This window comes from Haliotis cracherodii, unplaced genomic scaffold (assembly GCF_022045235.1).
Source record: "Haliotis cracherodii isolate W230 unplaced genomic scaffold, xgHalCrac1.p SCAF_14, whole genome shotgun sequence".
In the NCBI taxonomy this organism is placed as follows: Eukaryota; Metazoa; Mollusca; class Gastropoda; order Lepetellida; family Haliotidae; genus Haliotis; species Haliotis cracherodii.
The window spans coordinates 5,344,622-5,372,448 of NW_027266269.1; the positions used below are offsets into that span (position 1 = coordinate 5,344,622).

Here is a 27,827-nt window from a genome sequence, read left to right on the forward strand (position 1 = left end):
TTAAACTGCCGCATGGTATCTCAGTGAGCCAGCACTATAAATCAGCATCAGTCCGGACTAGTACCAGCAGCCACACAAACACACACACACGTACATGCACGTCGCTATATAAGTGCAATAATCTTGGACGCGACGTTATACACAATTTCACCTCAGCTCACATCACCTCTACAAGGGAAGATTGATGATGATGATGATGATGATGATGATGATGACCTCATCTGCACCTATATTCATGAGAAATCCCTGCCAGAAACAGTTCCGACTGTATAATGGTGAGTGAGTGAGTGAGTTAAAGTTTAACGTCACATCGACAATATTTTAGCCATATCGTGATGATACAAAACTGTATAAAATTCTGCCGACGAAGGGCAGTATAATAACTAGAATATCACAGATTTACATAAAACGAGTAAGAGAGCATGTAAAAATATATTATCATTTTGCAACACAATATAAAAACTGAAAGTAGATCACCATGCTAGGGTCCATGGGAACTTACAGTACTTTTGCTACCTGCATGGACCCCAGCAGTGGTTGGCGATTATTGTCAATTTAGCCGAATTAAAAGAACATATATTCTGCGATTAAAAACGTGGTAGTAATAAATATACTGTGAATGACGTGGACTTACGTACCATCTCCGGGGGACAATCCTTTTACACTACTTCAACCCCCTTCGAGGTACAGCCACTGACAATCTTAGTTATCCAATTTATTCTACCAATATTAAAAGGTCATTTATTAACTACAAAATGAGCATGAATGTGTTTTTGAATCACTATCAAATTGTGATGATGCCAGGTGTTTGTGAAAAGATGATCAAATTCTATCTCCTGTCGCTTGTTAATAATGCACATATAATAAATGATGTAATTTACATGACATCGTCATCGTCATCGTCATCATCATCATCATCATCATTGGAGTAAAAAATCAGATTTTAAAAAATTTAATGAGATTTCACAGTTTTGCAACTACAGACTTTAAATTATATTCAGAATAAGCAAAACACAACAGTATCATCATCATCATCATCATTGGAGTTAAAAATCAGATTTTAAAAAATTTAATGAGATTTCACAGTTTTGCAACTACAGACTTTAAATTATATTCAGAATAAGCAAAACACAACAGGGTGGGCAGTTTTACCGGTATATCGGTAAATTGAGGCTCATTCTTTGCATGATGCTATCACAATATCAGATGATTTCAAATAGCGATTTTTATCATGTGTTTAATGTTATTAACTTGCCAAATACATGTATCTGCATTATGTTTCCGTAATTCCAAAATGCAAGTTCACATTCTGGAGTTTTTCTGTGGCATGATGTAGCACCAAGTCATCATTATCCCGGAGCGTTCATCCTTGCGTAATTATTGAATGTCCCAGCATCTTGTTTTGTTCCATTTATAAACTTCTATTCCTGATTGATGTTGCAAATTGCTTCCGAATTCACAATTTTGAATTATACAAAACATTGTGATACGTATCACAATACGTCCTTGTGCACTGTGAAATATTGTGATACACTTGAAACATCCAAAACCCACCCCTAAAACAAATATAACAAAATCGATCATTTCTGCTAAGAATCAAAATGCACTTAAGGAACTGAACTTGTTAGACCGACAACACTGATTGAAAGCAGTCAATCATTTCAGCCATCAGCTTAAACTTGGTTTCATTCCCAAGATTCACAAAGTCCTGTTGCTCCTCAAGATAAATGTCAAACGCATAACCATCTGGGTTTCTAAATCTGAACGATTTCGCAATTTGTATTGCAGCATTCAGGAGTTTAGGCATGCTGTGCTTATCTGCCAGATATAAAGCGTGAAGAACCTCTCTTTTTAAAGTAGATTCGTCACGACAGAGTGTTAACAGAAACTCCTCACACTTCCGCTTCAAGCCATCCATCTGGTACTCGTCAGCCAGTTCCAGCAGTCTGTCCACCGTTACCTGGGTGACAGGCCTGAGTTCTGATGGGTAAATACAGAGAAGCAAGTCCACAATGTCATCATATGTTTTTCCCGGTAGAGGGACTTCACTTTGCCGCTTTTCTTTAAAGTCTCCATTAAACATCCTGTGAAAAACATCCGATGCTGCTGAAAGTGCCCCTTTGATGACGTGAACACGTCTCCCTTCTACAACCAGAGCGACATCAGTCTTGTCAGAGGGTTCGTCAAACACAGATGACCTGCCAGCATAGAAGATCAAGTCCATGGGTCACTTTACATCAGAGAAAACAAGATCATTACAATACATACTCCTCTTTACACTTGTGTTTCATTTCTTGACATTGTCATAACAACGTAAGTTACATCTTTACATTTCGCTTGGTCAGATACCATAGAAAGTCCACTCGTTTCGTAAAAATGGTATCTAATGAGAATGTGTGCTGAATTCACTATTTATCTTTCAAAGTTAGCGGGGCACGGGTGGCCCAGTCGTCTAAGGCGCCGCGATTCGCTGTGCAGAGTTGCGTCCCCTTGACACGCCAGAAACCTATGATTGTGGGTTCGAATCCCGGTTCACCCCGATTATGTTTCTAGGTTTGTCAGCACCATACTTGTGCTCGTGGGTTTCACCGAAGTGGTAAACGTCGGAGACCTGCATCACTTCGGGCTTTCCTCCCACATTAAGCTGACACGCCGCGATATAACTGGAATAATGTTAAACCCAACTCACTCACTCACTTTCAAAGTTATGGCTACCATTTTGGAGAAATTATAAGTTAAGGAAGGTTTTTTGTTTGTTTGTTTGTTTGTTCGTTTATTGTTCAACTCCGCGATCGGCAATGTTCCAGCTATATGACGGCGGTCTGTAAATAATCCAATCTGGACCAGTCAATCCAGTGATTGACTTCATGAGCACCGATCCACGCAATTAGGGTATGATGACATGCATCAACCATGTCAGCGAGCCTGACCACCCGATCCCGTCTGTTGCCTCTTACGACAAACATAGTCGCCATTTACAGCAAGCATGGGTTGCTGAAGACCTTCTCATCCTGAATCTTCACGGGTCTTAAAGAAGGTAAGTCCGAGTAATCTACTGAAACACAGCTCATCACAGAACCACTATGGCAAGGGATATTTTATTTGATGTCATCTCGTATTTCCTACAGTGCAAAGTGGGGCGGTCGGGAAGCCTAGTGGTTAAAGCATTGGCTCATCACGCCGAAGGTCCGGGTTCGATTCCCGACATGGGTACAATGTGTGAAGCCCATTTCTGGTGTACCCCACCGTGATATTGCTGGAATATTGCTAAAAGCGGCGTAAAATCATACTCACTCACTACAGTACAAAGTAGATTTAAGATGTAGATGTAGATGTAACCATGGTTACACTGGAGCGGATTATATTTGTCTTCTTTAGATTTGAGTATTGATCATGACTACATTTATTTTTTTATATTATGTTATGCCGTGTAAACATGAATTATGATCTGTATGATCTGTGACTAAACACACTTATGATAATGTAAATATGATTAAGGTACTACTTACATTGTGTATTTAAAGAAATCGTCATATAAAAATAAAAATTCATCATATGAAATACTTGTATTATGAAATTATCATTTGCTTTGTAATGCCAAGAAACGTCTTTTTATTGGATTGTCGCTGGTCCTAGTCGGGGAAATCTTGGGTAAGGGAAGTAACTCTAGCCCCGGATAATATGTTATATTGTTAACGTGGTTACCAGGATGGTAAGTTGCGAATGTCTGCGGTACCGGGAGTTAACAGAGGGGTGTCAGCCTGTCGGGGTATATCATTTCCATGCCAGTGGTTTATTTTATGTCAGTCTTGTCAAATATGCGGGAATTGAAGCAATAGCAAGCACACACATTACATTCTACGCAGATATTGTTTCGAGTTTCCCGATTTACAATTTCCAGTTTCAAATATACTGATTGTTACCTTATTTCATCCTTGGCATGTTTAGGAGTAGCCATTGTTACCAGGTAGTTACTGCACCGTGATAATAATTGTCAGGTGACGAGGCCACAGCTAACACGGTAACTCGATGAACAAAACCCTTGTTTCACTCTCGATTTGACACTTCTGAGAAGTAGACCTAAGGGAGGTAACTCGCTTGGCTTTTCTTTCTTACAAATTGAGATTGAAATATCAATACTTAAGCTGTAATGGGTCGGATGGTTAGGGTCGTGTGGGTTCGAACCTGACGTCGTTAAAACGTGTCCTGATTTCTTTTGGCGTGTGACAGAATTTACTTGACAATTATATGTCTCCTGATTTATTTGGACTTTAGGTATACTGATTTATTTATTTGGTATTTGTGAGTGAGACAGAATTTACCTGGTACTTCCTCGTGTCCTGATGTATTTGGTATTTGGGTTGGTTTGTTGGCTGGTTTGTTGTTTAACGCCGCACTCGGCAATATTCCAGCTATATGACGGCGGTCTGTAATCCAGTGATTGACATCATGAGCATCGATCCACGTACTTGGGATTGATGCCATGGATCAACCAAGTTCGCGAGCCTGACCACCCGATCCCGTTAATCGCCTCTTACGACAAGCGTAGTCGCCTTTTACGGCAAGCATGGGTTCCTGAAGACCTATTCTACCCCGGATCTACCCCGAGACAGAATTTACCAAACACTTCAAAGTTTCCTGATTTATTTGGTATTTGGGAGTGAGAGAGAATTTACCATGCACTTCCAAGCTTCCTGATTTATTTGGTATTTGGGAGTGAGACAGAATTTACCCAACACTTCCACGCGTCCTGATTTATTTGGTATTTGGGTTGGTTTGTTGTTTCGTTTGTTGTTTAACGCCGCACTCAGCAATATTCCAGCTATATGACGACGGTCTGTAAATAATCAAGCCCCGACCAGACAATCCAGTGATTACTGTCATGAGCATCGATCCACGCACTTGCCACAGTGCCAGTTGACCTCTCCCAGTGCGAGCTGACCAGTGCTTGATGACACACTAACCAGCTCTCACAGTGCCAGTTGACCTCTCCCAGTGCGAACTGACCAGTGCTTGATGACACACACTTATCGGCCCTAGCCACAGTACCAGTTGACTTAGTAACCTTATCACAGAACAACTAACTGGCACTGAACGGAACCTCTTTGAAAAACGACTGAAGTCTCTGAAAGTTCTTCAGCACTCATCTGTTATTCATGAAGAGGACGTAAAACTATTGTCAAACACGTTTTCAAATAAAGGGAATATTTATTTTAGCAAAAGATCGCACACAAATCGTCTAAACAGTGTGAGGACATATCAGAAATGTTCAGAATTCTAAATCTACACTGCTTTTGTAATCTTACGTCGTCTATAAATACACACACTTTGTCAATAACGGCAACACAACACAGGTATGTTGATGGAAAACAAAAAGGTCACATGTCATTTGGGTATAACAAATCCCTGGAAAAAAGTCCATATAAGATGTACCAATTGTCACTCAAGATCAGATAGCAGGGGACCTATTCTCACTTCGGTTCATCTGACAGGAAACATTGGCACTGTGAATCCTCATAAATCAGAATCATATTATTTTTTATCTTCTCACACTTATCAAAAAAAAAAAGGTGGGCGTTGGAATAGTCCGAGGATGTATTGCCCACATGCCTACAGTGTAGGCCATTTCTGGTCCCCCGCCATGGGTCCGCTGAAAATCAACTCAATATCTCCTTTTCCTTTTTTACCTTATTTCAAGGTAATCTACTCGCTTACGAAGTAGCTTAGCAAGGCTTCTCGATGAAAGTTTCGTATAGTCTTCATGGTTCGCTATAATCTGATTAATTGAAACTTTAGATAACGTGTCTATAACTATCTCTAACAAAGTTTCCAATTCATACTTATCGGCCAGGTATAAGAAGTGCACTATGTCGTTACAGTTTTGTACACCATAAAACTTATCAGTTTTACATAATGACAATATAAACTCCTCACACCTCCTCTTCAGGCCAACTATCTGGTATTCGTCAGCCAGTTCTAGCAGTTTGTCGACCGTTTCCATGGTGATAGGCCTGAGTTCCGATGGGTAAATACACAGCAGCATGTCCACAATGTCATCGCGAGATTTGCCTGGAAGTGGAATTTCAGCCTGCTGCTGTTCTTTAAAGTCGCCATTAAGCATGCGGTCAAAGACATCTGACGCCGTTGACAGAATCGCTTTATTGACGTAGAGACGTCTTCCCTCCACCACAATCGCAACATCAGATTTAGCTGTGGGTTTATCAAAGACTGATGGCCTGCAACGAATACGAATCTATCAGATGACGTCATAACTGTCACCCATTAATAATCGATAATGGACCAGGCAATCCAGTGATTAAGATCATAAGCATCGATCCACGCATCCCGTTAATCGCCTCTTACGACAAGCATTGGCTGCTGAAGACATAGTCTATCCAGGATCTTCACGGGTCTCACGCGGACCTATACACTGGAGTATGGGCTGTGGGTCCCTGTTCCCCATTACCCGTCTCAGGTACTCACCTTCTCTTCAGGAATACATGTGTGGCCATTTTCAGCTTGCAGTAGAATTGGCTACCACACGGACAAGAAACGAGATCTTTATCGGAAAGCAAACCCGCTAGTGTTTTCAGTTTCGATTTCAACAATAGACAAACAGTAATGGGCGGTAACTCGCATGTTAGGTTCTCAGTTTTCCATTCGACTAGTTTATTTATAGGATGTACTGTTGATTACACATGAACAGGCTTTGACGCACGACATTTACATGAACTGGGTCGAGGTTTAAGCTCAGTAACATTAGTCAGTGATGGTGAGTCAAACTCGCTGGCTTGGTTGATGCATGTTGAAGACCTAATTCTACCCCAGATCTTCACGGGTCACACGCGGACCTATACACTGGAGTATGGGCTGTGGGTCCCTGTTCCCCATACCCCGTCTCAGGTACTCACCTTCTCTTCAGGAATACACGGTTGGCCATTTTCAACTTGCAGTAGAATTGGCTATCACACTGACAAGAAACGAGATCTTGATCGGAAAGCACACCTGCTTGTGTTTTTAGTTTCGATTTCAACAATAGACAAACAGTAATGGGAGGTAACTCGCATGCCAGGTTCTCAGGTTTCCATCTAACAACTAGTTTATGTATAGCATGTATTATTGGTTACACATGAACGCATAAAACGACTGTTGGTGTGTGAATGTGTCCACTTCGCGCTTAAGTCAAATGTTTGTTGGTTTGTTGCCTCGTCTGTCCGCGCCGACACTAACCGCAAAATCGTAGCGATGTATACTGAGTCAAATTAAAAACTTCACATTTTTAAAAGTAATCCCATATATGATATAAAACGGACAAATGTATCAGAGAAGGTAATTTTTAATCATTAATGTCCAAAGAAGGATGTTAATTAACGGTGGTAACCATAATTTGTTCCAAGCACCTACGGTATTCGGATATAACATCAACAGTTTAAATCATAAGTCCCAAGCACGAGAATCTGATGGCACACAAGTTCAATTGGGTGTATGGCCACAATGTGCGTTGACAACTGCCACACAACGCCTCCGCATGGACCTTGTGATGCTTGTGAACACATGATTGGGTAGACGACGCCATTGTTGCTGCAAAATGGTGCCAAGATCTTGCAAATTCTGTGATTGGTTCTCGAGAGTGCGCAGACTTCTGCCAAGAGCATCCCAGACGTGTTCGATAGGATTGAGGTCGGGAGACCTTGACGGCCAGTCCATGACGTTGACTCCCGCATTCTGAAGGAAATTTCTTGTCAAAATTGCTGTGTGGGGTCTGGCATTGTCGTGTTGGAAGATCAAACCGGGTCCATGTGCTGCCATAAAAGGCAGAAGTTCTGGTGCCAGCCTGGAACGTGCATTGCCACAGGAAGCACACCACACCATGACACTTCTGCCTCGAAATCTGTCAACTTCCTGTACACAACACTGGGCGTAACGTTCATGACGGCGCCTCCACACCCTCGCCCTACCATCAGCAAACCGAAGATTAAATCGGGATTCATCACTGATGACGACTTGATTCCAATTCCTCTGAGTCCATCGTAAGTGTCGCTGTGCCCACAATTGACGTTGACGTCTGAGTAATTGAGTCAGAATCGGCCCGCAGTATGGCCGTCGTGCTTGAAGGTGAGCAGTTCTCAGGCGGTTTCTAACAGTTTGCGCACTCAGTTTACCCCTAAACAGTTCATTTCTGGTTGATGTAGCCGTCAAAAATCGGTTACGGAGGTGACGTAAGACAATCTGACGATCATCTGCATGTGACGTCACACGTGGTCGACCTGGCCGAGGGCGATCAACAGTGGTATCCGTTTGCTGTAGACGCGTCTGTAAATCATAAACAGTCCGTCGACTACAACCCATCGTCCCTGCGACTTCAGCTACGGACGTTCCCGTCTGCAACATGCCGATGGCACGTTCACGTTGCACATTTGAAAGGCGTGGCATGACAAATGGCCGTAAAGACTTTTGTTTTCTTGTGTTTTTCTTTTATTGTTAATGACTGCTAACACGTATGGCTGAAAACACGTGCGGTATTATGGCCACGTGACCAGTTGCACGTGAAAAACCACTTTTGCCACTATAGTGCTGTGCACATGATTTTGATCACCTGCACTTAAAACGAGTGTTATCTGAAGACAATACGTGGCCATTACTGTTTAAATACACAATAAGGGCCCACAATGATAACTGGTCAAAATGTTAAAAGTTTAGGATAGTGAAGTTTTTAATTTGGTTCAGTATATATAACCCCACTGTCTATTATGTAGGATTGTAAAAGCGAGTATACCTGTGTGTTGTTTAACGCCGTACTAAAACCAGCGTAACCGACATGACGACTGATTGAGACTTGACCAGGTTAACCAGCAATTGACATTGGCATTGCATGAAACCATTCACGCCTTCAGGGTATGATGGCACGCATAAAAGCTTTTGGTTGGTTGATTTTACGGCAAGCATGGGTTGCTGAAGACCTATTTTACCCCGGAATCGTGTGACCATCCAAAACGCCTCTCACACCTAGCAGAGGTTGTTTCGAAAACCCCACGGGGCTTAAATATTAAAATGGTCATACTAAATTATTGATTTATGTTTAAAATTCCTTCATAATGTTATTGTTATGAATACACATAACGTGTGTACTATCTGTTATGACTGTCCGTCCATGGAAGGAATAGACAGCATTGCGACTGTAAACCGTTTGTTTTGTTTCTTTGTTTGTTGTTTAACGCCGCACTCTGCACCCGGGCCCGTCAGTCGCCTCTTACGACAAGCATAGTCGCCTTTTACGGCAAGCATGGGTTGCTGGAGAGTGGAGACCTATTCTATCCCGGATCTTCACGGTACCACAGTTAACTGAATATGTGCGAAACATTCATTGTAGAAATTCTATAAAACCGAAAACCACTCTCGTCTTGTTCGTTTTCTTTATTAAATTGTAAATAAAAGATAAGTTGAGTTGAATTGCTTACCAAATATACATTTCTTTCAAAAGGATATGTCAAAATAAAGAGGTGTAATATTGTTTCAACAGGAAAACAGGCAACAGGGTTGCTGTAACGCCTACATTAATAAGAGTGAGTGAGTATGGTTTTACGCCGCTTTTAGCAATATTCCAGCAATATCACGGCGGGGGGACACCAGAAATGGGCTTCACACACTGTACATTAATAAGAGTTTTGTTTGAAGTAGTTCCCGTTATTTATTGTTTAATGCCCCTCTCAGCAATATGACAGCTGCTTGTGAATAATCGAGTCTGGACCAGACAATCCAGTGATAGACAACATGAGCATTGATATGTAGGACAGAAGTAGGCTGAATATAAAAAAAGCATTGGACTTTAAAACAGATACTAGTGAGTGAGTGAGTGAGTGAGTTTGGTTTTACGCCGCTTTTAGCAGTATTCCAGCAATATCACGGCGGGGGACACCAGAAATGGGCTTCACACATTGTACCCATGTCGGGATTCGAACCCGGATGTGCGGCGTGACGAGCGAACGTTTTAACCACTAGGCTACCCGACCGCCCCAAAACAGATACTAACATCTCATTTAGTAACATATGTTTTTTTATTGAACACTGCTGAAAGCAATAATGTTTTGGTTATGCGTATATACTCTGATTACAGCCCAATTGGGGGAGACCCGTGAAGATTCCGGGGTAGAATAGGTCTTCAACAACCCATGCTTGCCGTGAAAGGTGACTATGCTTGTCGTAAAAGGCGACTAACGGGATCGGGTGGTCAGGCTCGCTGACTTGGTTGATGCATGTCATCGATCCCAATTGCGTGGATTGATGCTCATGATATTAATCACTGGATTGTCTGGGCCAGACTCGATTATTTACAGACCGCCGTCATATAGCTGGAATATTGCTGAGTGCGGCGTTAAACAACAAACAAATAAACAAAATAAGCAGACATCAACTAACTGTTCCCAGGAGGAAACCGAACTCTTTGGCCAGTTATAATTCAGCTTACGCGCAGAATTTCTCTGGAAGAAACTCCCGCTAGAAATCAAACTGGCACCATCCTTCGACCATTTCGAGAAACTGATTAAAACACCTTTTCCGAAAGTACTACGAGTGAGTGAGTGAGTGTGGTTTCACGCCGCTTTTACCAATATTCCAGCAATATCACGGCGGGGGACACCAGAAATGGGCTTCACACATTGTACCCATGTCGGGAATCGAACCCAGGTTTCGGCGTGACGAGCGAACGCTTTAACCATTAGGCTACCCGACCGCCCCGAAAGTGCTACGAGGTTTTTGGCCAGTGAATGCTTCACGTCGTTTCTCCCATTATTATAATTACCATTTATCCCCCCACACTTTGCGTTCGTCTGTCTATCGTCGACCGCCTCCGTGGTCTGGTGGTAGAGCGTCCGCCCGGAGAGTTGAAGGTCCGGGGTTCGATCCCCGCCATACCAAAAGACGTTAAAAGATGGTACTTGTTGTTACCCTGTCTGGCGCTCGGCATAAAGGGGCTTAAACAAGGACTGGTCGGCTCGGAGTCAGTATACTGTGTCTGAGTGGGGTATTCATGTTAAACTGCGGCAAGGTATCTCAGTCTGCTAGCACTGTAAATCGGCATCAGTCCAGACTAGTACAAGCAGCAACACAAACACACACACGTACATGCACGTCGCTATATAAGTGCAATAATCCTGGACTCGACGTTAAACACAATTTCACATCACCTCACCTCACCCATACAAGGGATGATGATGATGATGATGATGATGATGATGATGACCTCACCTGCACCTATATTCATGAGAAATCCCGGCCAGAAACAGTTCCGACTGCATAATGGTGAGTGAGTGAGTGACTTAAAGTTTAACGTCACATCGACAATATTTCAGCCATATCGTGACGAAACAAAATTTGACATTTACAATATATTTTAAACTGTATAAAATTCTGCCGACGAAGGGCAGTATAATAACTAGAATATCACAGATTTGCATAAAACTAGTTAGAGAGCATGTAAAAATATACTATCATTTTGCAACACAATATAAAAACAGGCTATAGATCGCCAACAACTGAAGGTAGATCACCACGCTAGCATCCATGGGGACTTAACGTACTTTTGCTACCTGCATAGACCCCAGCAGGATTTACACCGTCCCTTCAGTGGTTGGCGATAATTGTCAATTTAACCGAATTAAAATAACATATATTCTGCGATTAAAAACGTGGTAGTAATAAACATACTGTGAATGACGTGGACTTACGTACCATCTCCGGGGGACAATCATTTTACATTACTTCAACCCTCTTCGAGGTACAGCCACTGACAATCTTAGTTATCCAATTTATTCTACCAATATTAAAAGATCATTTATTAACTACAAAATGAGCATGAATGTGTTTATGAATCACTATCAAATTGTGATGATACCAGGTGTTCGCGAAAAGATGATCAAATTCCATCTCCTGTCGCTTGTCAATAATGTACATATAATAAATGATGTAATTTACATCCCTGTACATAGTCATCGTCATCATCATCATCATCATCATGTTCATCATCATCGGAGTAAGGGTGGTCAGGTAGCCTAGTGGTTAAAGCGTTCGCTCGTCACGCCGAAGACCCGGGTTCGATTCCCGACATTGGTACAATTTGTTAAGCCCATTTCTGGTGTCCCCCGCCGTGATATTGCTGGAATATTGCTAAAAGCGGCGTAAAACCAAACTCACTCACTCACTCATCGGAGTAAAAAAATCAGATTTTTAAAAATTGAATGAAATTTCACAGTTCTGCAACTACAGACTTTAAACTTTATTCAGAATAAGCAAAACAGATAAGAGTGGGAAGTTTTACCGGTATATCGGTAAATTGAGGTTCATTCTTTGCATGATACGTATCACAATATCAGATGATTTCAAATAGCGATTTTTTATCATGTGTTTAATGGTATTAACTTGCCAAATACATGTATCTGCATTATGTTTCCGTAATTCCAAAATGCAAGTTCACATTCTGGAGTTTTTCTGTGGCATGATGTAGCACCAAGTCATCATTATCCCGGAGCGTTCATCCTTGCGTAATTATTGAATGTCCCAGCATCTTGTTTTGTTCCATTTATAAACTTCTATTCCTGATTGATGTTGCAAATTGCTTCCGAATTCACAATTTTGAATCATACAAAACATTGTGATACGTATCGCAATACGTCCTTGTGCATTGTAAAATATTGTGATACACTTGAAACATCCAAAACCCATCCCTAATGCAAATATAACAAAATCGATCATTACTGCAATATTTCAATATCAAAATCCGGAATGGTTTCACGTAAGGAACTGAACTTGTCAGACCTACAACACATTTGAAAGTAGTCAATCATTTCCGTCATCAGCTTAAACTTGGTTTTATTCCCAAGATTCACAAAGTCCTTCTCCAGATGCAAGGAATACCGCGCATTATTTTGTGTTCTAAATCTGAATGATTTCACAATTTGTATAGCAGCATTCAGGAGTGTAGGCATGCTGTGCTTATCTGCCAGATATAAAGCGTGAAGAACCTCTCTTTGTAAAGCAGATTTGTCCCTACAGCTTGTTAACAGAAACTCCTCACACTTCCGCTTCAAGACAGTAATCTGGTACTCGTCAGCCAGTTCCAGCAGTCTGTCCACCGTTACCTTGGTGACAGGCCTGAGTTCTGATGGGTAAATACAGAGAAGCAAGTCCACAATGTCACCATATGTTTTTCCCGGCAGAGGGACTTCACTTTCCTGCTTTTCTTTAAAATCTCCATCCTGTGAAAAACATCCGATGCTGCTGAAAGTGCCCCTTTGATGACGTGAAGACGTCTCCCTTCTACAACCAGAGCGACATCAGTCTTGTCAGAGGGTTCGTCAAACACAGATGACCTGCCAGCATAGAAGATCAAGTCAATGGGTCACTTTACATCAGACAAAACAAGATCGTTACAATACATACCCGTCATTACACTTGTTTTTCATTTCTTGACATCGTCATAACAACGTTAGTTGCATCATTACATTTCTGTAGGTCAGATACCATAGAAAGTTCCCTCGTTTCGTAAAAATGATATGGTATCTAACGAGAATGTGTGCTGAATTCACTAGTTATCTTTCAAAGTTCGTGTAATGGCTACCTTTTTGGAAAAATTATATGTTAAGGAAGGTTTTTGTTTGTTTGTTTGTTTGTTGTTTAACGCCCCACTCAGCAATTTTCCATCTATATGACGGCGGTCTGTAAAATAATCGAGTCAGGGCCCCGTTCCACAATCCCCGACCTCAGCTCTAAGTTGATTGTAAGTTCCATACTTTAACATAAGCTTATGACAGTCGTAACGCTAAGATCACTTTGTGGAACGGGCCCCTGGACCAGAATCGAGTGATTGACATCATGAGCATCGATCGACGCAAATGGTGAGGTGAGGTGAGGTGAGGTGAGGTGAGGTGAGGTGAGGTGAGGTGAAATTGGGTTTAACGTCGATTCCAAGATTATTGCACTTATATAGCGACGTGCATGTACGTGTGTGTGTTTGTGTGGCTGCTGGTACTAGTCCGGACTGATGCCGATTTATAGCGCTGGCTCACTGAGATACCATGCCGCAGTTTAACATGAATACCCCACTCAGACACAGTATACTGACTCCGAGCAGACCAGTCCTTGTTTTAGCCCCTTTATGCCGAGCGCCAGACAGGGTAACAACAAGTATCATCTTTTAACGTCTTTTGATATGACGCGGTCGGGGATCAAACCCCGGACCTTCCGCACCCTGGGCGGATGCTCTACCACTAGACCACGGAGGCGGTCCCACGCAAATGGGGTACGATGACATGCATCAACCAAGTCAGCAAGCCTGACCACCCGATCCCGTAAGTTGCCTCCTACGACAAACATAGTCGCCATTTACAGCAAGCATGGGTTGCTGAAGACCTATTCTACCCCGGATCTTCACGGGTCTTAAGGAAGGTAAGTCCGAGTAATCTAATGAAACATATCGCATCACAGACCCACTAAGGTAAGGTATTATATTTGATGTCATCTCGTATTTCCTACAGTGCAAAGTGGGGCGGTCGGGTAGCCCAGTGGTTAAAGCATTGGTTCATCACACCAAACACCCGGGTTCGATTCCCGACATGGGTACAATGTGTGAAGCCCATTTCTGGTGTCCCCCGCCGTGATATTGGGTATCTTCATGATCCTCCCCAAATATGTATATAAAGCTTCATGACCCCTAATAATAAATGGATCATCTGAAATTGTCAGAAAAATGTCAGTTAAACTTTATCCTAACAACATAATTATGTACCTTTCATTTGCTACGGAGGAAGTATCGCTGGCCATTGTCGACTGTTACTTGTTTAACGAAGAACGTACACCAGGAAATGGCTGTGGCCCAGGTCTGTCCTGTTTGTATTTTCGTTTTCAATGAAAAATGACCCACTGCAAGCTCCTCACAGCGATAGCCCGTTTGCGGAGCTCTCTATGTTACCGGGAGTGCAACGAAGGTGTCACGCGCTAGATAGGAGCTTGGACTCACTGGCGGTAAGGGAGCTAACTCACAAGCCTATTTCAGTGGATCACACTCCGGCGCTGTGGTGACTTAGCATAACACCACTGGAACAGGCTAATTTGCATATCACGTGACCGGACTTATCTCTTGTTTGTAAACAAACGCGCCCTATTCAGAAATCAGACTAGAACGGACCAATGCAAGTAATCGCTAGCTCTCTGTAGGGCTTCGACGACAGCACGTGGAGCCGTACAACCAATGTAAACAAAGGATAACTACGCAAATGGAAAAAGATTTTCGCGATTTAGGACATTTTCTCAATGAAAGTTAACCATTCTACGACATATGTTTATCTAGATATGTAGACTTGTCAAAAATTAAACAGATATATATGCAATATCTTGAATGGCTGTGTAAGATGTGACGAATCGTCACATGGCGCTGGCCTGTGGCAGAGGTACTATGCTGGTCGCACGGAACTCTGGGTAGGAGAATGAACTTGGATACGACCAGAACTGTGAAAGCAGTCCACAATTTCATAAAACCCCATTTACTGCGGTAATGCTTTCGGTTAACTCTAACATGTTTGGCGATATAAATGAGGAATATGATTTAGTTTATATTATTGTTGTGAACCATAATAAATATGAGCCTTTTTATATTACCAGGGACGGTCGGTTAGCCTAGTGGATAAAGCGTTCGCTCGTCACGCCGAAGACCCGGGTTCGACTCCCGACATGGGTACAATGTGTGAATCCCATTTCTGGTGTCCCCCGCCGTGATATTGCTGGAATATTGCTTAAAGCGGCGCAAAACCAAACTCACTCACTCGCTCATCGGAGTAAAAAAAGCAGATTTTTAAAAATTGAATGAAATTTCACAGTTCTGCAACTACAGACTTTAAATTTTATTCAGAATAAGCAAAACAGTGGGCAGTTTTACCGGTATATCGGTAAATTGAGGTTCATTCTTTGCATGATACGTATCACATTATCAGATGATTTCAAATAGCGATTTTTATCATGTGTTTAATGGTATTAACTTGCCAAATACATGTATCTGCATTATGTTTCCGTAATTCCAAAATGCAAGTTCACATTCTGATCACTTTACATCAGACAAAACAAGATCGTTACAATACATACCTGTCTTTACACTTGTGTTTCATTTCTTGACATTGTCATAACAACGTAAGTTACGTCATTACATTTCGCTTTGTCAGATACCATAGAAAGTCCACTCGTTTCGTAAAAATGGTATCTAATGAGAGTGTGTGCTGAATTCACTATTTATCTTTCAAAGTTAGGGGGGCACGGTTGGCCCAGTCGTCTAAGGCGCCGCCATTCGCTGTGCAGAGTTGCGTCCCCTTGACACGCCAGAAACCTATGATTGTGGGTTCGAATCCCGGTTCACCCCGATTATGTTTCTAGGTTTGTCAGCACCATACCCGTGCTCGTGGGTTTCACCGAAGTGGTAGACGTCTGAGACCTGCATCACTTCGGGCTTTCCTCCCACATTAAGCTGACACGCCGTGATATAACTGGAATAATGTTAAAAGCGGCGTTAAACCCAACTCACTCACTCACTTTCAAAGTTAGTGTAATGGCTACCATTTTGGACACATTATAAGTTCAGGAAATTTTTTGTTTGTTTGTTTGTTCGTTTATTGTTCAACTCCGCGATCGGCAATGTTCCAGCTATATGACGGCGGTCTGTAAATAATCCAATCTGGACCAGTCAATCCAGTGATTGACATCATGAGCACTGATCCACGCAATATAGGGTATGATGACATGCATCAACCATGTCAGCGAGCCTAACCACCCGATCCCGTCTGTTGCCAAACATAGTCGCCATTTACAGCAAGCATGGGTTGCTGAAGACCTTCTCATCCCGAATCTTCACGGGTCTTAAGGAAGGTAAGTCCGAGTAATCTACTGAAACACAGCTCATCACAGAACCACTATGGTAAGGGGTATTTTATTTGATGTCATCTCGTATTTCCTACAGTGCAAAGTGGGGCGGTCGGGAAGCCTAGTGGTTAAAGCATTGGCTCATCACGCCGAAGATCCGGGTTCGATTCCCGAAATGGGTACAATATGTGAAGCCCATTTCTGGTGTCCCCCACCGTGATATTGCTGGAATATTGCTAAAAGCGGCGTAAAATCAAACTCACTCACTACAGTACAAAGTAGGGAGAAGATATATGGATGAACAACTTCTTTATTGCAATCAGGAACGACGTTTCGGTGTAGGTTCTAACACTGTCATCAAACTAGTACAGAGTATGGCTGACAAGTATTTATACAGGTAGGAGGTGGTGTTTATACAGTAGAGTAGATTTAAGATGTAGTTAACATGGTTACACTGGAGCGGATTATATTTGTCTTCTTCTTTAGATTTGAGTATTGATCATGACTACATTTATTTTTTTATATTATGTTATGACGTGTAAACATGAATTATGATCTGTATGATCTGTGACTAAACACACTTATGATAATGTAAATATGATTAAGGTACTACTTACATTGTGTATTTAAAGAAATCGTCATATAAAAATCAAAATCCATTATATGAAATACTTGTATTATCATTTGCTTTGTAATGCCAAGAAATGTCCTTTACATTGGATTGTCGCTGGTCGTAGTCAGGGAAATCTTGGGTAAGGGAAGTAAATCTAGCCCCGGATAATATGTAATATTGTTTACGTGGTTACCAGGATGGCCAGTTGCGAATGTCTGCGGTACCGGGAGGTTAACAGAGGGGTGTCAGCCTGTCGGGGTATATCATTACCATGCCAGTGACGCTCAGTGGTTTATTTTATGTCAGTCTTGTAAAACATGCGGGAATTGCAAGCAAAAACCAGCACACACATTACATTCTACGCAGATATTGATTCGAGTTTCCGAATTTACAATTTCCAGTTTCAAATATACTGATTGTTACCTTATTTCATCCTTGGCATGTTTAGGAGTAGCCATTGTCACCAGGTAGTTACTGCACCGTGATTGTATGATGATAATAATTGTCAGGTGACGAGGCCACAGCGAACACGGTAACTCGATGAGCAAAACCCTTGTTTCACTTTCGATTTGACACTTCTGAGAAGTAGACCTAAGGGAGGTAACTCGCTTCGTTTTAAATTGAGATTGAAATATCAATACTTAAGCTGTAATGGGTCGGATGGTTAGGGTCGTGTGGGTTCGAACCTGACGTCGTTAAAACGTGTCCTGATTTGTTTTGGCGTGTGACAGAATTTACTTGACAATTATGTGTCTCCTGATTCATTTGGACTTTAGGTATACTGATTTATTTATTTGGTATTTGTGAGTGAGACAGAATTTACCTGGTACTTCCTCGTGTCCTGATGTATTTGGTATTTGGGTTGGTTTGTTGGCTGGTTTGTTGTTTAACGCCGCACTCAGCAATATTCCAGCTATATGACGGCGGTCTGTAATCCAGTGATTGACATCATGAGCATCCATCCACGTACTTTGGATTGATGCCATGCATCAACCAAGTTCGCGAGCCTGACCACCCGACCCCGTTAGTCGCCTCTTACGACAAGCGTAGTCGCCTTTTACGGCAAGTATGGGTTGCTGAAGACCTATTCTACCCCGAATTTTCGAGGGCCTGGTATTTGGGAGTGAGACAGAATTTACCTGGCACTTCCACGTATCCTGATTTATTTGGTATTTGGGAGTGAGACAGAATTTACCAAGCACTTCCAATTTTACTGATTTATTTGGTATTTGGGAGTGAGACAGAATTTATCAAGCACTTCCACATGTCCTGATTTATTTGGTATTTGGGTTTGTTTGTTGGTTCGCTTGTTGTTTAACGCCGCACTCAGCAATATTCCAGCTATATCACGGCGGTCTGTTAACAATCAAGCCTGGACCAGACAATCCAGTGATTAATGTCATGAGCATCGATCAACGCACTTGCCACAGTGCCAGTTGACCTCTCCCAATGCGAGCTGACCAGTGCTTGATGACACACTAACCAGCTCTCACAGTGCCAGTTGACCTCTCCCAGTGCGAGCTGACCAGTGCTTGATGACACACTAACCAGCTCTCACAGTGCCAGTTGACCTCTCCCAATGCGAGCTGACCAGTGCTTGATGACACACAAACCATCTCTCACAGTGCCAGTTGACCTCTCCCAATGCGAGCTGACCAGTGCTTGATGACACACTAACCTGCTCTCACAGCGCCAGTTGACCTCTCCCAGTGCTTGATGACACACTAACCAGCTCTCACAGTGCCAGTTGACCTCTCCCAAGGTGTGTTGACCAGTGCTTGATGACACACTTACCTGCTTTCACAGTGCCAGCTGATCTCTCCCGGTGTGAGCTGACCAGTTCTTGATGACACACTAACCTACTGTCACAGTGCCAGTTGACCTCTCCCAATGTGTGTTGACCAGTGCTTGATGACGCACCAACCTGCTCTCACAGTGCCAGTTGACCTCTCTCAGTGTGAGCTGACCAGTGCTTCATGACACACTAACCATCTCTCACAGTGGGGGTTGACCTCTCCCAATGCGAGCTGACCAGTGCTTGATGACACACTAACCATCTCTCACGGTGCCAGTTGACCTCTCCCAGTGCGAGCTGACCAGTGGTTGATGACACACTAACCAGCTGTCACTGTGCCAGTTGACCTCTCCCAATGCGAGCTGACCAGTGGTTGATGACACACACAAATCTGCTCTCACCCCAGTGCCAGTTGACCTCTCCAAATGCGAACTGACCAGTGCTTGATGACACACACTTATCGGCCCTAGCCACAGTACCAGTTGACATAGTAACCTCATCACAGAACAACTAACTGGCACTGAACGGAACCTCTTTCAAAAACGACTGAAGTCTCTGAAAGTTCTTCAGCACTCATCTGTTATTCATGAAGAGGACGTAAAACTATTATCAAACACGTTTTCAAATAAAGGGAGTATTTATTTTAGCAAAAGATCGCATACAAATCGTCTAAACAGTGTGAGGACATATCAGAAATGTTCAGAATTCTAAATCTACGCAGCTGTTGTAATCTTACGTCGTCTATAAATACACACACTTTGTCAATAACGGCAACACAACACAGGTATGTTGATGGAAAACAAAAAAGTCACATGTCATTTGGGTATAACAAATCCCTGGAAAAAAGTCCATATAAGATGTACCTATTGTCACTCAAGATCAGATAGCAGGGGACCTATTCTCACTTCGGTTCATCTGACAGGAAACAGTGGCACTGTGAATCCTCATAAATCACAATCATATTATTTTTTATCTTCTCACACTTATCAGAGAAAAAAGGATGGGCGTTGGAATAGCCGCGTTGCTCGTTACACTGAAGTCCGAGGATGTATTGCCCACATGCCTACAGTGCAGGCCATTTCTGGTCCCCCGCCATGGGTCCGCTGAAAATCAACTCAATATCTCCTTTTCCTTTTTTACCTTGTTTCAAGGCAATCTACTCGCTTACGAAGTAGCTTAGCAAGGCTTCTCGATGAAAGTTTCGTATAGTCTTCATGGTTCGCTATTGAGAAGCCATATCTAATCTGATTTATTGAAACGTTAGATAACGTGTCTGTTGCTATCTCTAACAAAGTTTCCAATTCATACTTATCGGCCAGGTATAAGAAGTGCACTATGTCGTTACAGTTTTTTACAACACGAAACTTATCAGTTTTACATAATGGCAATAGAAACTCCTCACACCTCCTCTTCAGGCCAACAATCTGGTACTCGTCAGCGAGTTCTAGCAGTTTGTCGACCGTTTCCATGGTGATAGGCCTGAGTTCCGATGGGTAAATACACAGCAGCATGTCCACAATGTCATCGCGAGATTTGCCTGGAAGTGGAATTTCAGCCTGCTGCTGTTCTTTGAAGTAGCCATTAAGCAAGCAGTCAAAGACATCTGACGCAGTTGACAGAATCGCTTTATTGACGTAGAGACGTCTTCCCTCCACCACAATCGCAACATCAGATTTAGCTGTGGGTTTATCAAAGACTGATGGCCTGCAACGAATACGAAATTATCAGATGACGTCATGACTGTCACCCATTAATAATCGATAATGGACCAGACAATCCAGTGATTAAGATCATAAGCATCGATCCACGCATCCCGTTAATCGCCTCTTACGACAAGCATTGGCTGCTAAGGACATATTCTATCCAGGATCTTCACGGGTCTCACGCGGACGTATACACTGGAGTATGGGCTGTGGGTCCCTGTTCCCCATACCCCGTCTCAGGTACTCACCTTCTCTTCAGGAATACACGGTTGGCCATTTTCAGCTTGCAGTAGAATTGGCTATCACACTGACAAAAAACGAGATCTTGATCGGAAAGCACACCCGCTTGTGTTTTTAGTTTCGATTTCAACAATAGACAAACAGTAAAGGGCGGTAACTCGCATGCCAGGTTCTCACGTTTCCATCAAACAACTAGTTTATTTATAGCATGTATTACTGGTTACACATGAACGCATAAAACGACTGTTGGTGTGAGAATGTGGCCACTTCGCGCTTAAGTCAAATGTTTGTTGGTTTGTTGCCATAGGAGGTATTCCTCGTCTGTCCGCGCCGACACTAAGCGCGAAATCGTAGCGATGTATACTGAGTCAAATTAAAAACTTCACATTTTTAAAAGTAATCCCGTATATGATATAAAACGGACAAATGTATCAGAGAAGGTAATTTTTAATCATTAATGTCCAAAGAAGGATGTTAATTAACGGTGGTAACCATAATTTGTTCCAAGCACCTACGGTATTCGGAAATAACATCAACAGTTTAAATCATAAGTCCCAAGCACAAGAATCTGATGGCACACAAGTTCAATTGCGTGTATGGCCACAATGTGCGTTGACAACTGCCACACAACGCCTCCGCATGGACCTTGTGATGCTTGTGATGCTTGTGAACACGTGATTGGGAAGACGACGCCATTGTTGCTGCAAAATGGTGTCAAGATCTTGCAAATTCTGTGGTTGGTTCTGGAGAGTGCGCAGACTTCTGCCAAGAGCATCCCAGACGTGTTCGATGGGATTGAGGTCGGGAGACCTTGACGGCCAGTCCATGACGTTGACTCCCGCATTCTGAAGGAAATTCCTTGTCAAAATTGCTGTGTGGGGTCTGGCATTGTCGTGTTGGAAGATCAAACCGGGTCCATGTGCTGCCATAAAAAGTTCTGGTGCCAGCCTGGAACGTGCATTGCCACAGAAAGCACACCACACCATGACACTTCCGCCTCGAATCTGTCAACTTCCTGTACGCAACACTGGGCGTAACGTTCATGACGGCGCCTCCACACCCTCGCCCTACCATCAGCAAATCGAAGATTAAATCGGGATTCATCACTTAAGACGACTTGATTCCAATTCCTCTGAGTCCATCGTAAGTGTCGCTGTGCCCACAATTGACGATGACGTCTGAGTAATTGAGTCAGAATCGGCCCGCAGTATGGCCGAAGGTGAGCAGTTCTCAGACGGTTTCGAACAGTTTGCACACTCAGTCTACCCCTAAACAGTTCATTTCTGGTTGATGTAGCCGTCAAAAATCGGTTACGGAGGTGACGTAAGACAATCTGACGATCATCTGCATGTAACGTCACACGTGGTTGACCTGGCCGAGGGCGATCAACGGTGGTATCCGTTTGCTGCAGACGCGTCTGTAAATCATAAACAGTCCGTCGACTACAACCCATCGTCCTTGCGACTTCAGCTACGGACGTTCCCGTCTGCAACATGCCGATGGCACGTTCACGTTGCACATTTGAAAGGCGTGGCATGACAAATGGCCGTAAAGAATTTTGTTTTCTTGTGGTTTTCTTTTATTGTTAATGACTGCTAACAAGTATGGCTGAAAACACGTGCGGTATTATGGCCACGTGACCAGTTGCTATAGTGCTGTGCACATGATTTTGATCGATTCACCTGCACTAAAAACGGGTGTTATCTGAAGACAACACGTGGCCATTACTGTTTAAATACACAATAAGGGCCCACAATGATAACTGGTCAAAATGTTAAAATTTTAGGATAGTGAAGTTTTTAATTTGGTTCAATATATATAACCCCTATGTCTATTATGTAGGATTGTAAAAGCGAGTATATTTGTGTGTTGTTTAACGCCGTACTAAAATCAGCGTCACCGACATGACGACTGATTGAGACTTGACCAGGTTAACCAGCAATTGACATTGACATTGCATGAAACCAATTACGCCTTCAGGGTATGATGGCACGCATAAAAGCTTTTGGTTGGTTGGTTTTACGGCAAGCATGGGTTGCTGAAGACCTATTCTACCCCGGAATCTTCACGGGTTATGTTGACAAGTGTGACCATCCAAAACGCCTCTAACACCTAGCAGAGGTTGTTTCAAAACCCCCACGGGGCTTAAATATTAAAATGGTCATACTAAATTGTTGATTTATGTTTAAAAGTAATCTATACATCTCTTGACATGGTAGATATGGTATTCCTTCATAATGTTATTGTGATGAATACACATAACGTGTGTACTATCTGTATTGACTGTCCGTCCAAGGAAGGAATAGACAGCATTGCCACTGTAAACCGTTTGTTTTGTTTGTTTGTTTGTTTGTTGTTTAACGCCGCACTCTGCAATATTCAGCGAGCCTGACCACCCGATCCCGTCAGTCGCCTCTTACGACAAGCGTAGTCGCCTTTAACGGCAAGCATGGGTTGCTGGAGAGTGGAGACCTATTCTATCCCGGATCTTCACGGTACCACAGTTAACTGAATATGTGCGAAACATTCATTGTAGAAATTCTATAAAACCGAAAACCACCCTCGTCTTGTCCGTTTTCTTTATTAAATTGTAAATAAAAGATAAGTTGAGTTGAATTGCTTACCAAATATACATTTCTTTCAAAAGGATATGTCAAAATAAAGAGGTGCAATATTGTTTCAACAGGAAAACAGGCAACAGGGTTTTCTGTCATGTTTGTTGTTTAATGCCCCTCTCGGCAATATGACGGCTATTTGTGAATAATCGAGTCTGGACCAGACAATCCAGTGATAGACATCATGAGCATTGATATGTAGGACAGTAGTAGGCTGAATATAAAAATAAAGCATTGGACTGTAAAACAGATACCAGTGAGTGAGTGAGTTTGGTTTTACGCCGCTTTTAGCAGTATTCCAGCAATATCACGGTGGGGGACACCAGAAATGGGCTTCACACATTGTACCCATGTCGGGATTCGAACCCGGATCTGCGGCGTGACGAGCGAACGCTTTAACCACTAGGCTACCCGACCGCCCCAAAACAGATACTAACATCTCATTTAGTAACATATGGGTTTTTTATTGAACACTGCTGAAAGCAATAATGTTTTGGTTATGCGTATATACTCTGATTAGAGCCCAATCGGGGGATACCCATGAAGATTCCGGGGTAGAATAGGTCTTCAACAACCCATGCTTGCCGTAAAAGGTGACTATGCTTGTCGTAAAAGGCGACTAACGGGATCGTGTGGTCAGGCTCGCTGACTTGGTTGATGCATGCAATCCCAATTGCGTGGATTGATGCTCATGATATTAATCACTGGATTGTCTGGGCCAGACTCGATTATTTACAGACCGCTGTCATATAGCAGGAATTTTGCTGAGTGCGGCGTTAAACAACAAACAAATGAACAAAATAAGCAGACATCAACTAACTGTTCCCAGGAGGAAACCGAACTCTTTGGCCAGTTATAATTCAGCTTACGCGCAGAACTTCTCTGGCACCATCCTTGGACCATTTCGAGAAACTGATTAAAACACCTTTTCCGAAAGTACTACGAGTGAGTGAGTGAGTATGGTTTCACGCCGCTTTTAGCAATATTCGAGCAATATCAAGGCGGGGGACACCAGAAATTGGCTTCACACATTGTACCCATGTCGGGAATCGAACCCGGGTTTTCGGCGTGACGAGCCAATGCTTTAACCATTAGGCTACCCGACCGCCCCGAAAGTGCTACGAGGTTTTTGGCCAGTGAATGCTTCACGTCGTTGCTCCCATTACTATAATTATCATTTATCCCCCCACACTTTGCGTTCGTCTGTCTATCGTAGACCGCCTCCATGGTCTAGTGGAAGAGCGTCCGCCCGGAGAGCGGAAGGTCCGGGGTTCGATCCCCGACCGCGCCATACCAAAAGACGTTAAAAGATGGCACTTGTTGTTATCCTGTCTGGTGCTCGGCATAAAGGGGCTTAAACAAGGACTGGTCGGCTCGGAATCAGTATACTGTGTCTGAGTGGGGTATTCATGTTAAACTGCGGCAAGGTATCTCAGTGTGCTAGCACTATAAATCGGCATCAGTCCGGAGTAGTACAAGTAGCCACACACACACACACGCGTACATGCACGTCGCTATATAAGTGCAATAATCTTGGTCGCGACGTTAAACCCAATTTCACCTCACCTCACCTGCACCTATCATAATAAAAGCGTCAAAAATCTTTCCATATTCATGAGAAATCACTGCAAGAAACAGTTCCGACTGTTTAATGGTGAGTGAGTGAGTGAGTTAAAGTTTAACGTCACATCAGCAATATTTCAGCCATTTCGTGACGAAACAAAATTTGACATTTACAATATATTTTAAACTGTATACAATTCTGCCGACAAGGGGCAGTATAATAACTAGAATATCACAGATTTACATAAAACTAGTTGCAACACAATATAAAAACAGGCCATAGATCGCCAACAACTGAAGGTAGATCACCATGCTAGGGTCCATGGGGACTTACAGTACTTTTGCAACCTGCATGGACCCCAGCAGGATTTACACCATCACCAGGTGTTGGCGATTATTGTCAATTTAGCCGAATTAAAAGAACATATATTCTGCGATTAAAAACGTGGTAGTAATAAATATACTGTGAATGACGTGGACTTACGTACCATGGCCGGGGGACAATCCTTTTACACTACTTCAACCCCCTTCGAGGTACAGCCACTGACAATCTGAGTTATCCAATTTATTCTACCAATATTAAAAGGTCATTTATTAACTACAAAATGAGCATGAATGTGTTTATGAATCACTATCAAATTGTGATGATACCAGGTGTTCGCGAAAAGATGATCAAATTCTATCTCCTGTCGCTTGTCAATAATGCACATATAATAAATTATGTAATTTACCACCTGTACATCGTCATCATCATCATCATCATCATCATCATCATCATCATCATGTTCATCATCATCGGAGTAAAAAATCAGATTTTTAAAAATTTAATGAGATTTCACAGTTCTGCAACTACAGACTTTAAATTTTATTCAGAATCAGCAAAACAGATAAGGGTGGGCAGTTTTACCCGTATATCGGTAAATTGAGGCTCATTCTTTACATGATACGTATTACAGTATCAGATGATTTCAAATAGCGATTTTTATCATGTGTTTAATGGTATTAACTTGCCAAATACATGTATCTGCATTATGTTTCCGTAATTCCAAAATGCAAGTTCACATTTTTTAGTTTTTCTGTGGCATCACTATCCCGGAGCGTGCACCCTTTGGGCAATTATTGAACGTCTCAGCATCTTGTTTTGTTCCATTTATAAACTTCTATTCCTGATTGATGTTTCAAATTGCTTCTGAATTCACAGTTTTGAACTATACAAAACATTGTGATACGTATCGCAATATGTCCTTGTGGATTGTAAAATATTGTGATACACTTGAAACATTCAAAACCCATCCCTAAAACAAATATAACAAAATCGAGCATTTCTGCTAAGAATCAAATATCGTTTGATTTATTTGACTTTGAGGGACTGAACATGTCAGAGCTACAACGCATATATTTATAGATCACAGATGTTCTACAACGAGAATCCTTTCAGCTGTGAGTGCAATGGTACCCTCACACCTACTCAATAATGAAGTTAAACATAAGTTGAAAACACGTAGAGAGGGGGCAAGTATTGTTATTTTTTTTATTATAACTTTTTATTTCTGTTGCATTTTTACACATGGGTTATACAATGTAATACATAGGCAGTAAACAAAAGTTGAGAACAGAATTATTGTGTGGGAAACAAAAGATGACAAGATGACCAAAATCTGTAGAATTTATCGATACTATTACTTATGAGAGCTGTGTATTTTGTAAGCATGTAATATTTGTAAATCTCTTTTTTTAAAAACTGGAAGTTCGGTACCTTTTTTTTTATATCTATATTTAAAAAGTACGAATTTGCAAAGTAAGATAATTACATTTATAGGATCGTTGTGTTGCTGATGAAATCCAAGCAGAATGTTTTTTCTTGTTAATGTGAGCTTAACTTGAATCTCATCTGATAGCCACTCTTCCAGTTTTTGCCATATGGGTTTCACTTTGCTACAGTCTGCCAGTGCATGGGAAACAGATTCTATACTATTTGAACAAAAACTACATGTCTCCGTATTGTTATGGTGTTCAGGTGATTTTTGTTTTTTAACAATGAAGTTAAACATTAGTTTAAAACACGTAGAGAGGGGGCAAGTATTGTTATGGTGTTCAGGTGATTTTTGTTTTTTAACAATGAAGTTAAACATTAGTTTAAAACACGTAGAGAGGGGGCAAGTATTGTTATGGTGTTCAGGTGATTTTTGTTTTTTAACAATGAAGTTAAACATTAGTTTAAAACACGTAGAGAGGGGGCAAGTATTGTTATGGTGTTCAGGTGATTTTTGTTTTTTAACAATGAAGTTAAACATTAGTTTAAAACACGTAGAGAGGGGGCAAGTATTGTTATGGTGTTCAGGTGATTTTTGTTTTTTAACAATGAAGTTAAAAAATTAGTTTAAAACACGTAGAGAGGGGGC

The 27,827-nt window shown here is 42.0% G+C and overlaps 2 protein-coding genes and 2 pseudogenes across 2 annotated transcripts; all 4 read right to left on the reverse strand.

Annotated features, from left to right (window-relative positions):
* Nucleotides 1-1,241: 1,241 nt before the first annotated feature.
* On the reverse strand, nt 1,242-2,224 carry LOC139461371 (BTB and MATH domain-containing protein 36-like; annotated as a pseudogene).
* A 3,434-nt stretch (nt 2,225-5,658) lies between these two features.
* LOC139460467 (BTB and MATH domain-containing protein 36-like) lies at nt 5,659-6,550 on the reverse strand. The gene is made up of 2 exons (XM_071241948.1): nt 6,484-6,550; nt 5,659-6,236 (listed from the first exon to the last, which is right to left on the reverse strand). The coding sequence occupies exons 1-2, from the start codon at nt 6,510-6,512 to the stop codon at nt 5,684-5,686; spliced, it is 582 nt and encodes a 193-aa protein (XP_071098049.1). The 5' UTR covers nt 6,513-6,550; the 3' UTR covers nt 5,659-5,683.
* A 6,196-nt stretch (nt 6,551-12,746) lies between these two features.
* Nucleotides 12,747-14,814, reverse strand: LOC139461372 (BTB and MATH domain-containing protein 36-like; annotated as a pseudogene).
* Nucleotides 14,815-20,046: 5,232 nt separating this feature from the next.
* On the reverse strand, nt 20,047-21,284 carry LOC139461373 (BTB and MATH domain-containing protein 36-like). Its single transcript, XM_071242979.1, has 2 exons — nt 21,256-21,284; nt 20,047-21,008 (listed from the first exon to the last, which is right to left on the reverse strand). Exons 1-2 carry the CDS (start codon nt 21,282-21,284, stop codon nt 20,441-20,443), a joined length of 597 nt encoding a protein of 198 aa, XP_071099080.1. The 3' UTR covers nt 20,047-20,440.
* Between the last annotated feature and the right edge of the window lie 6,543 nt (nt 21,285-27,827).

What these genes read in the sequence shown, in the direction of transcription:
- LOC139460467 (XM_071241948.1), bottom strand. Translation starts at nt 6,512, where the DNA reads ATGGCCACACATGTATTCCTGAAGAGAAG. An exon ending in CATGTATTCCTGAAGAGAAG is followed by an intron (nt 6,237 to 6,483) that starts GTGAGTACCTGA and finishes TATTCGTTGCAG; the next exon opens with GCCATCAGTCTTTGATAAAC.
- LOC139461373 (XM_071242979.1), bottom strand. Translation starts at nt 21,284, where the DNA reads ATGGCCAACCGTGTATTCCTGAAGAGAAG. An exon ending in CGTGTATTCCTGAAGAGAAG is followed by an intron (nt 21,009 to 21,255) that starts GTGAGTACCTGA and finishes TATTCGTTGCAG; the next exon opens with GCCATCAGTCTTTGATAAAC.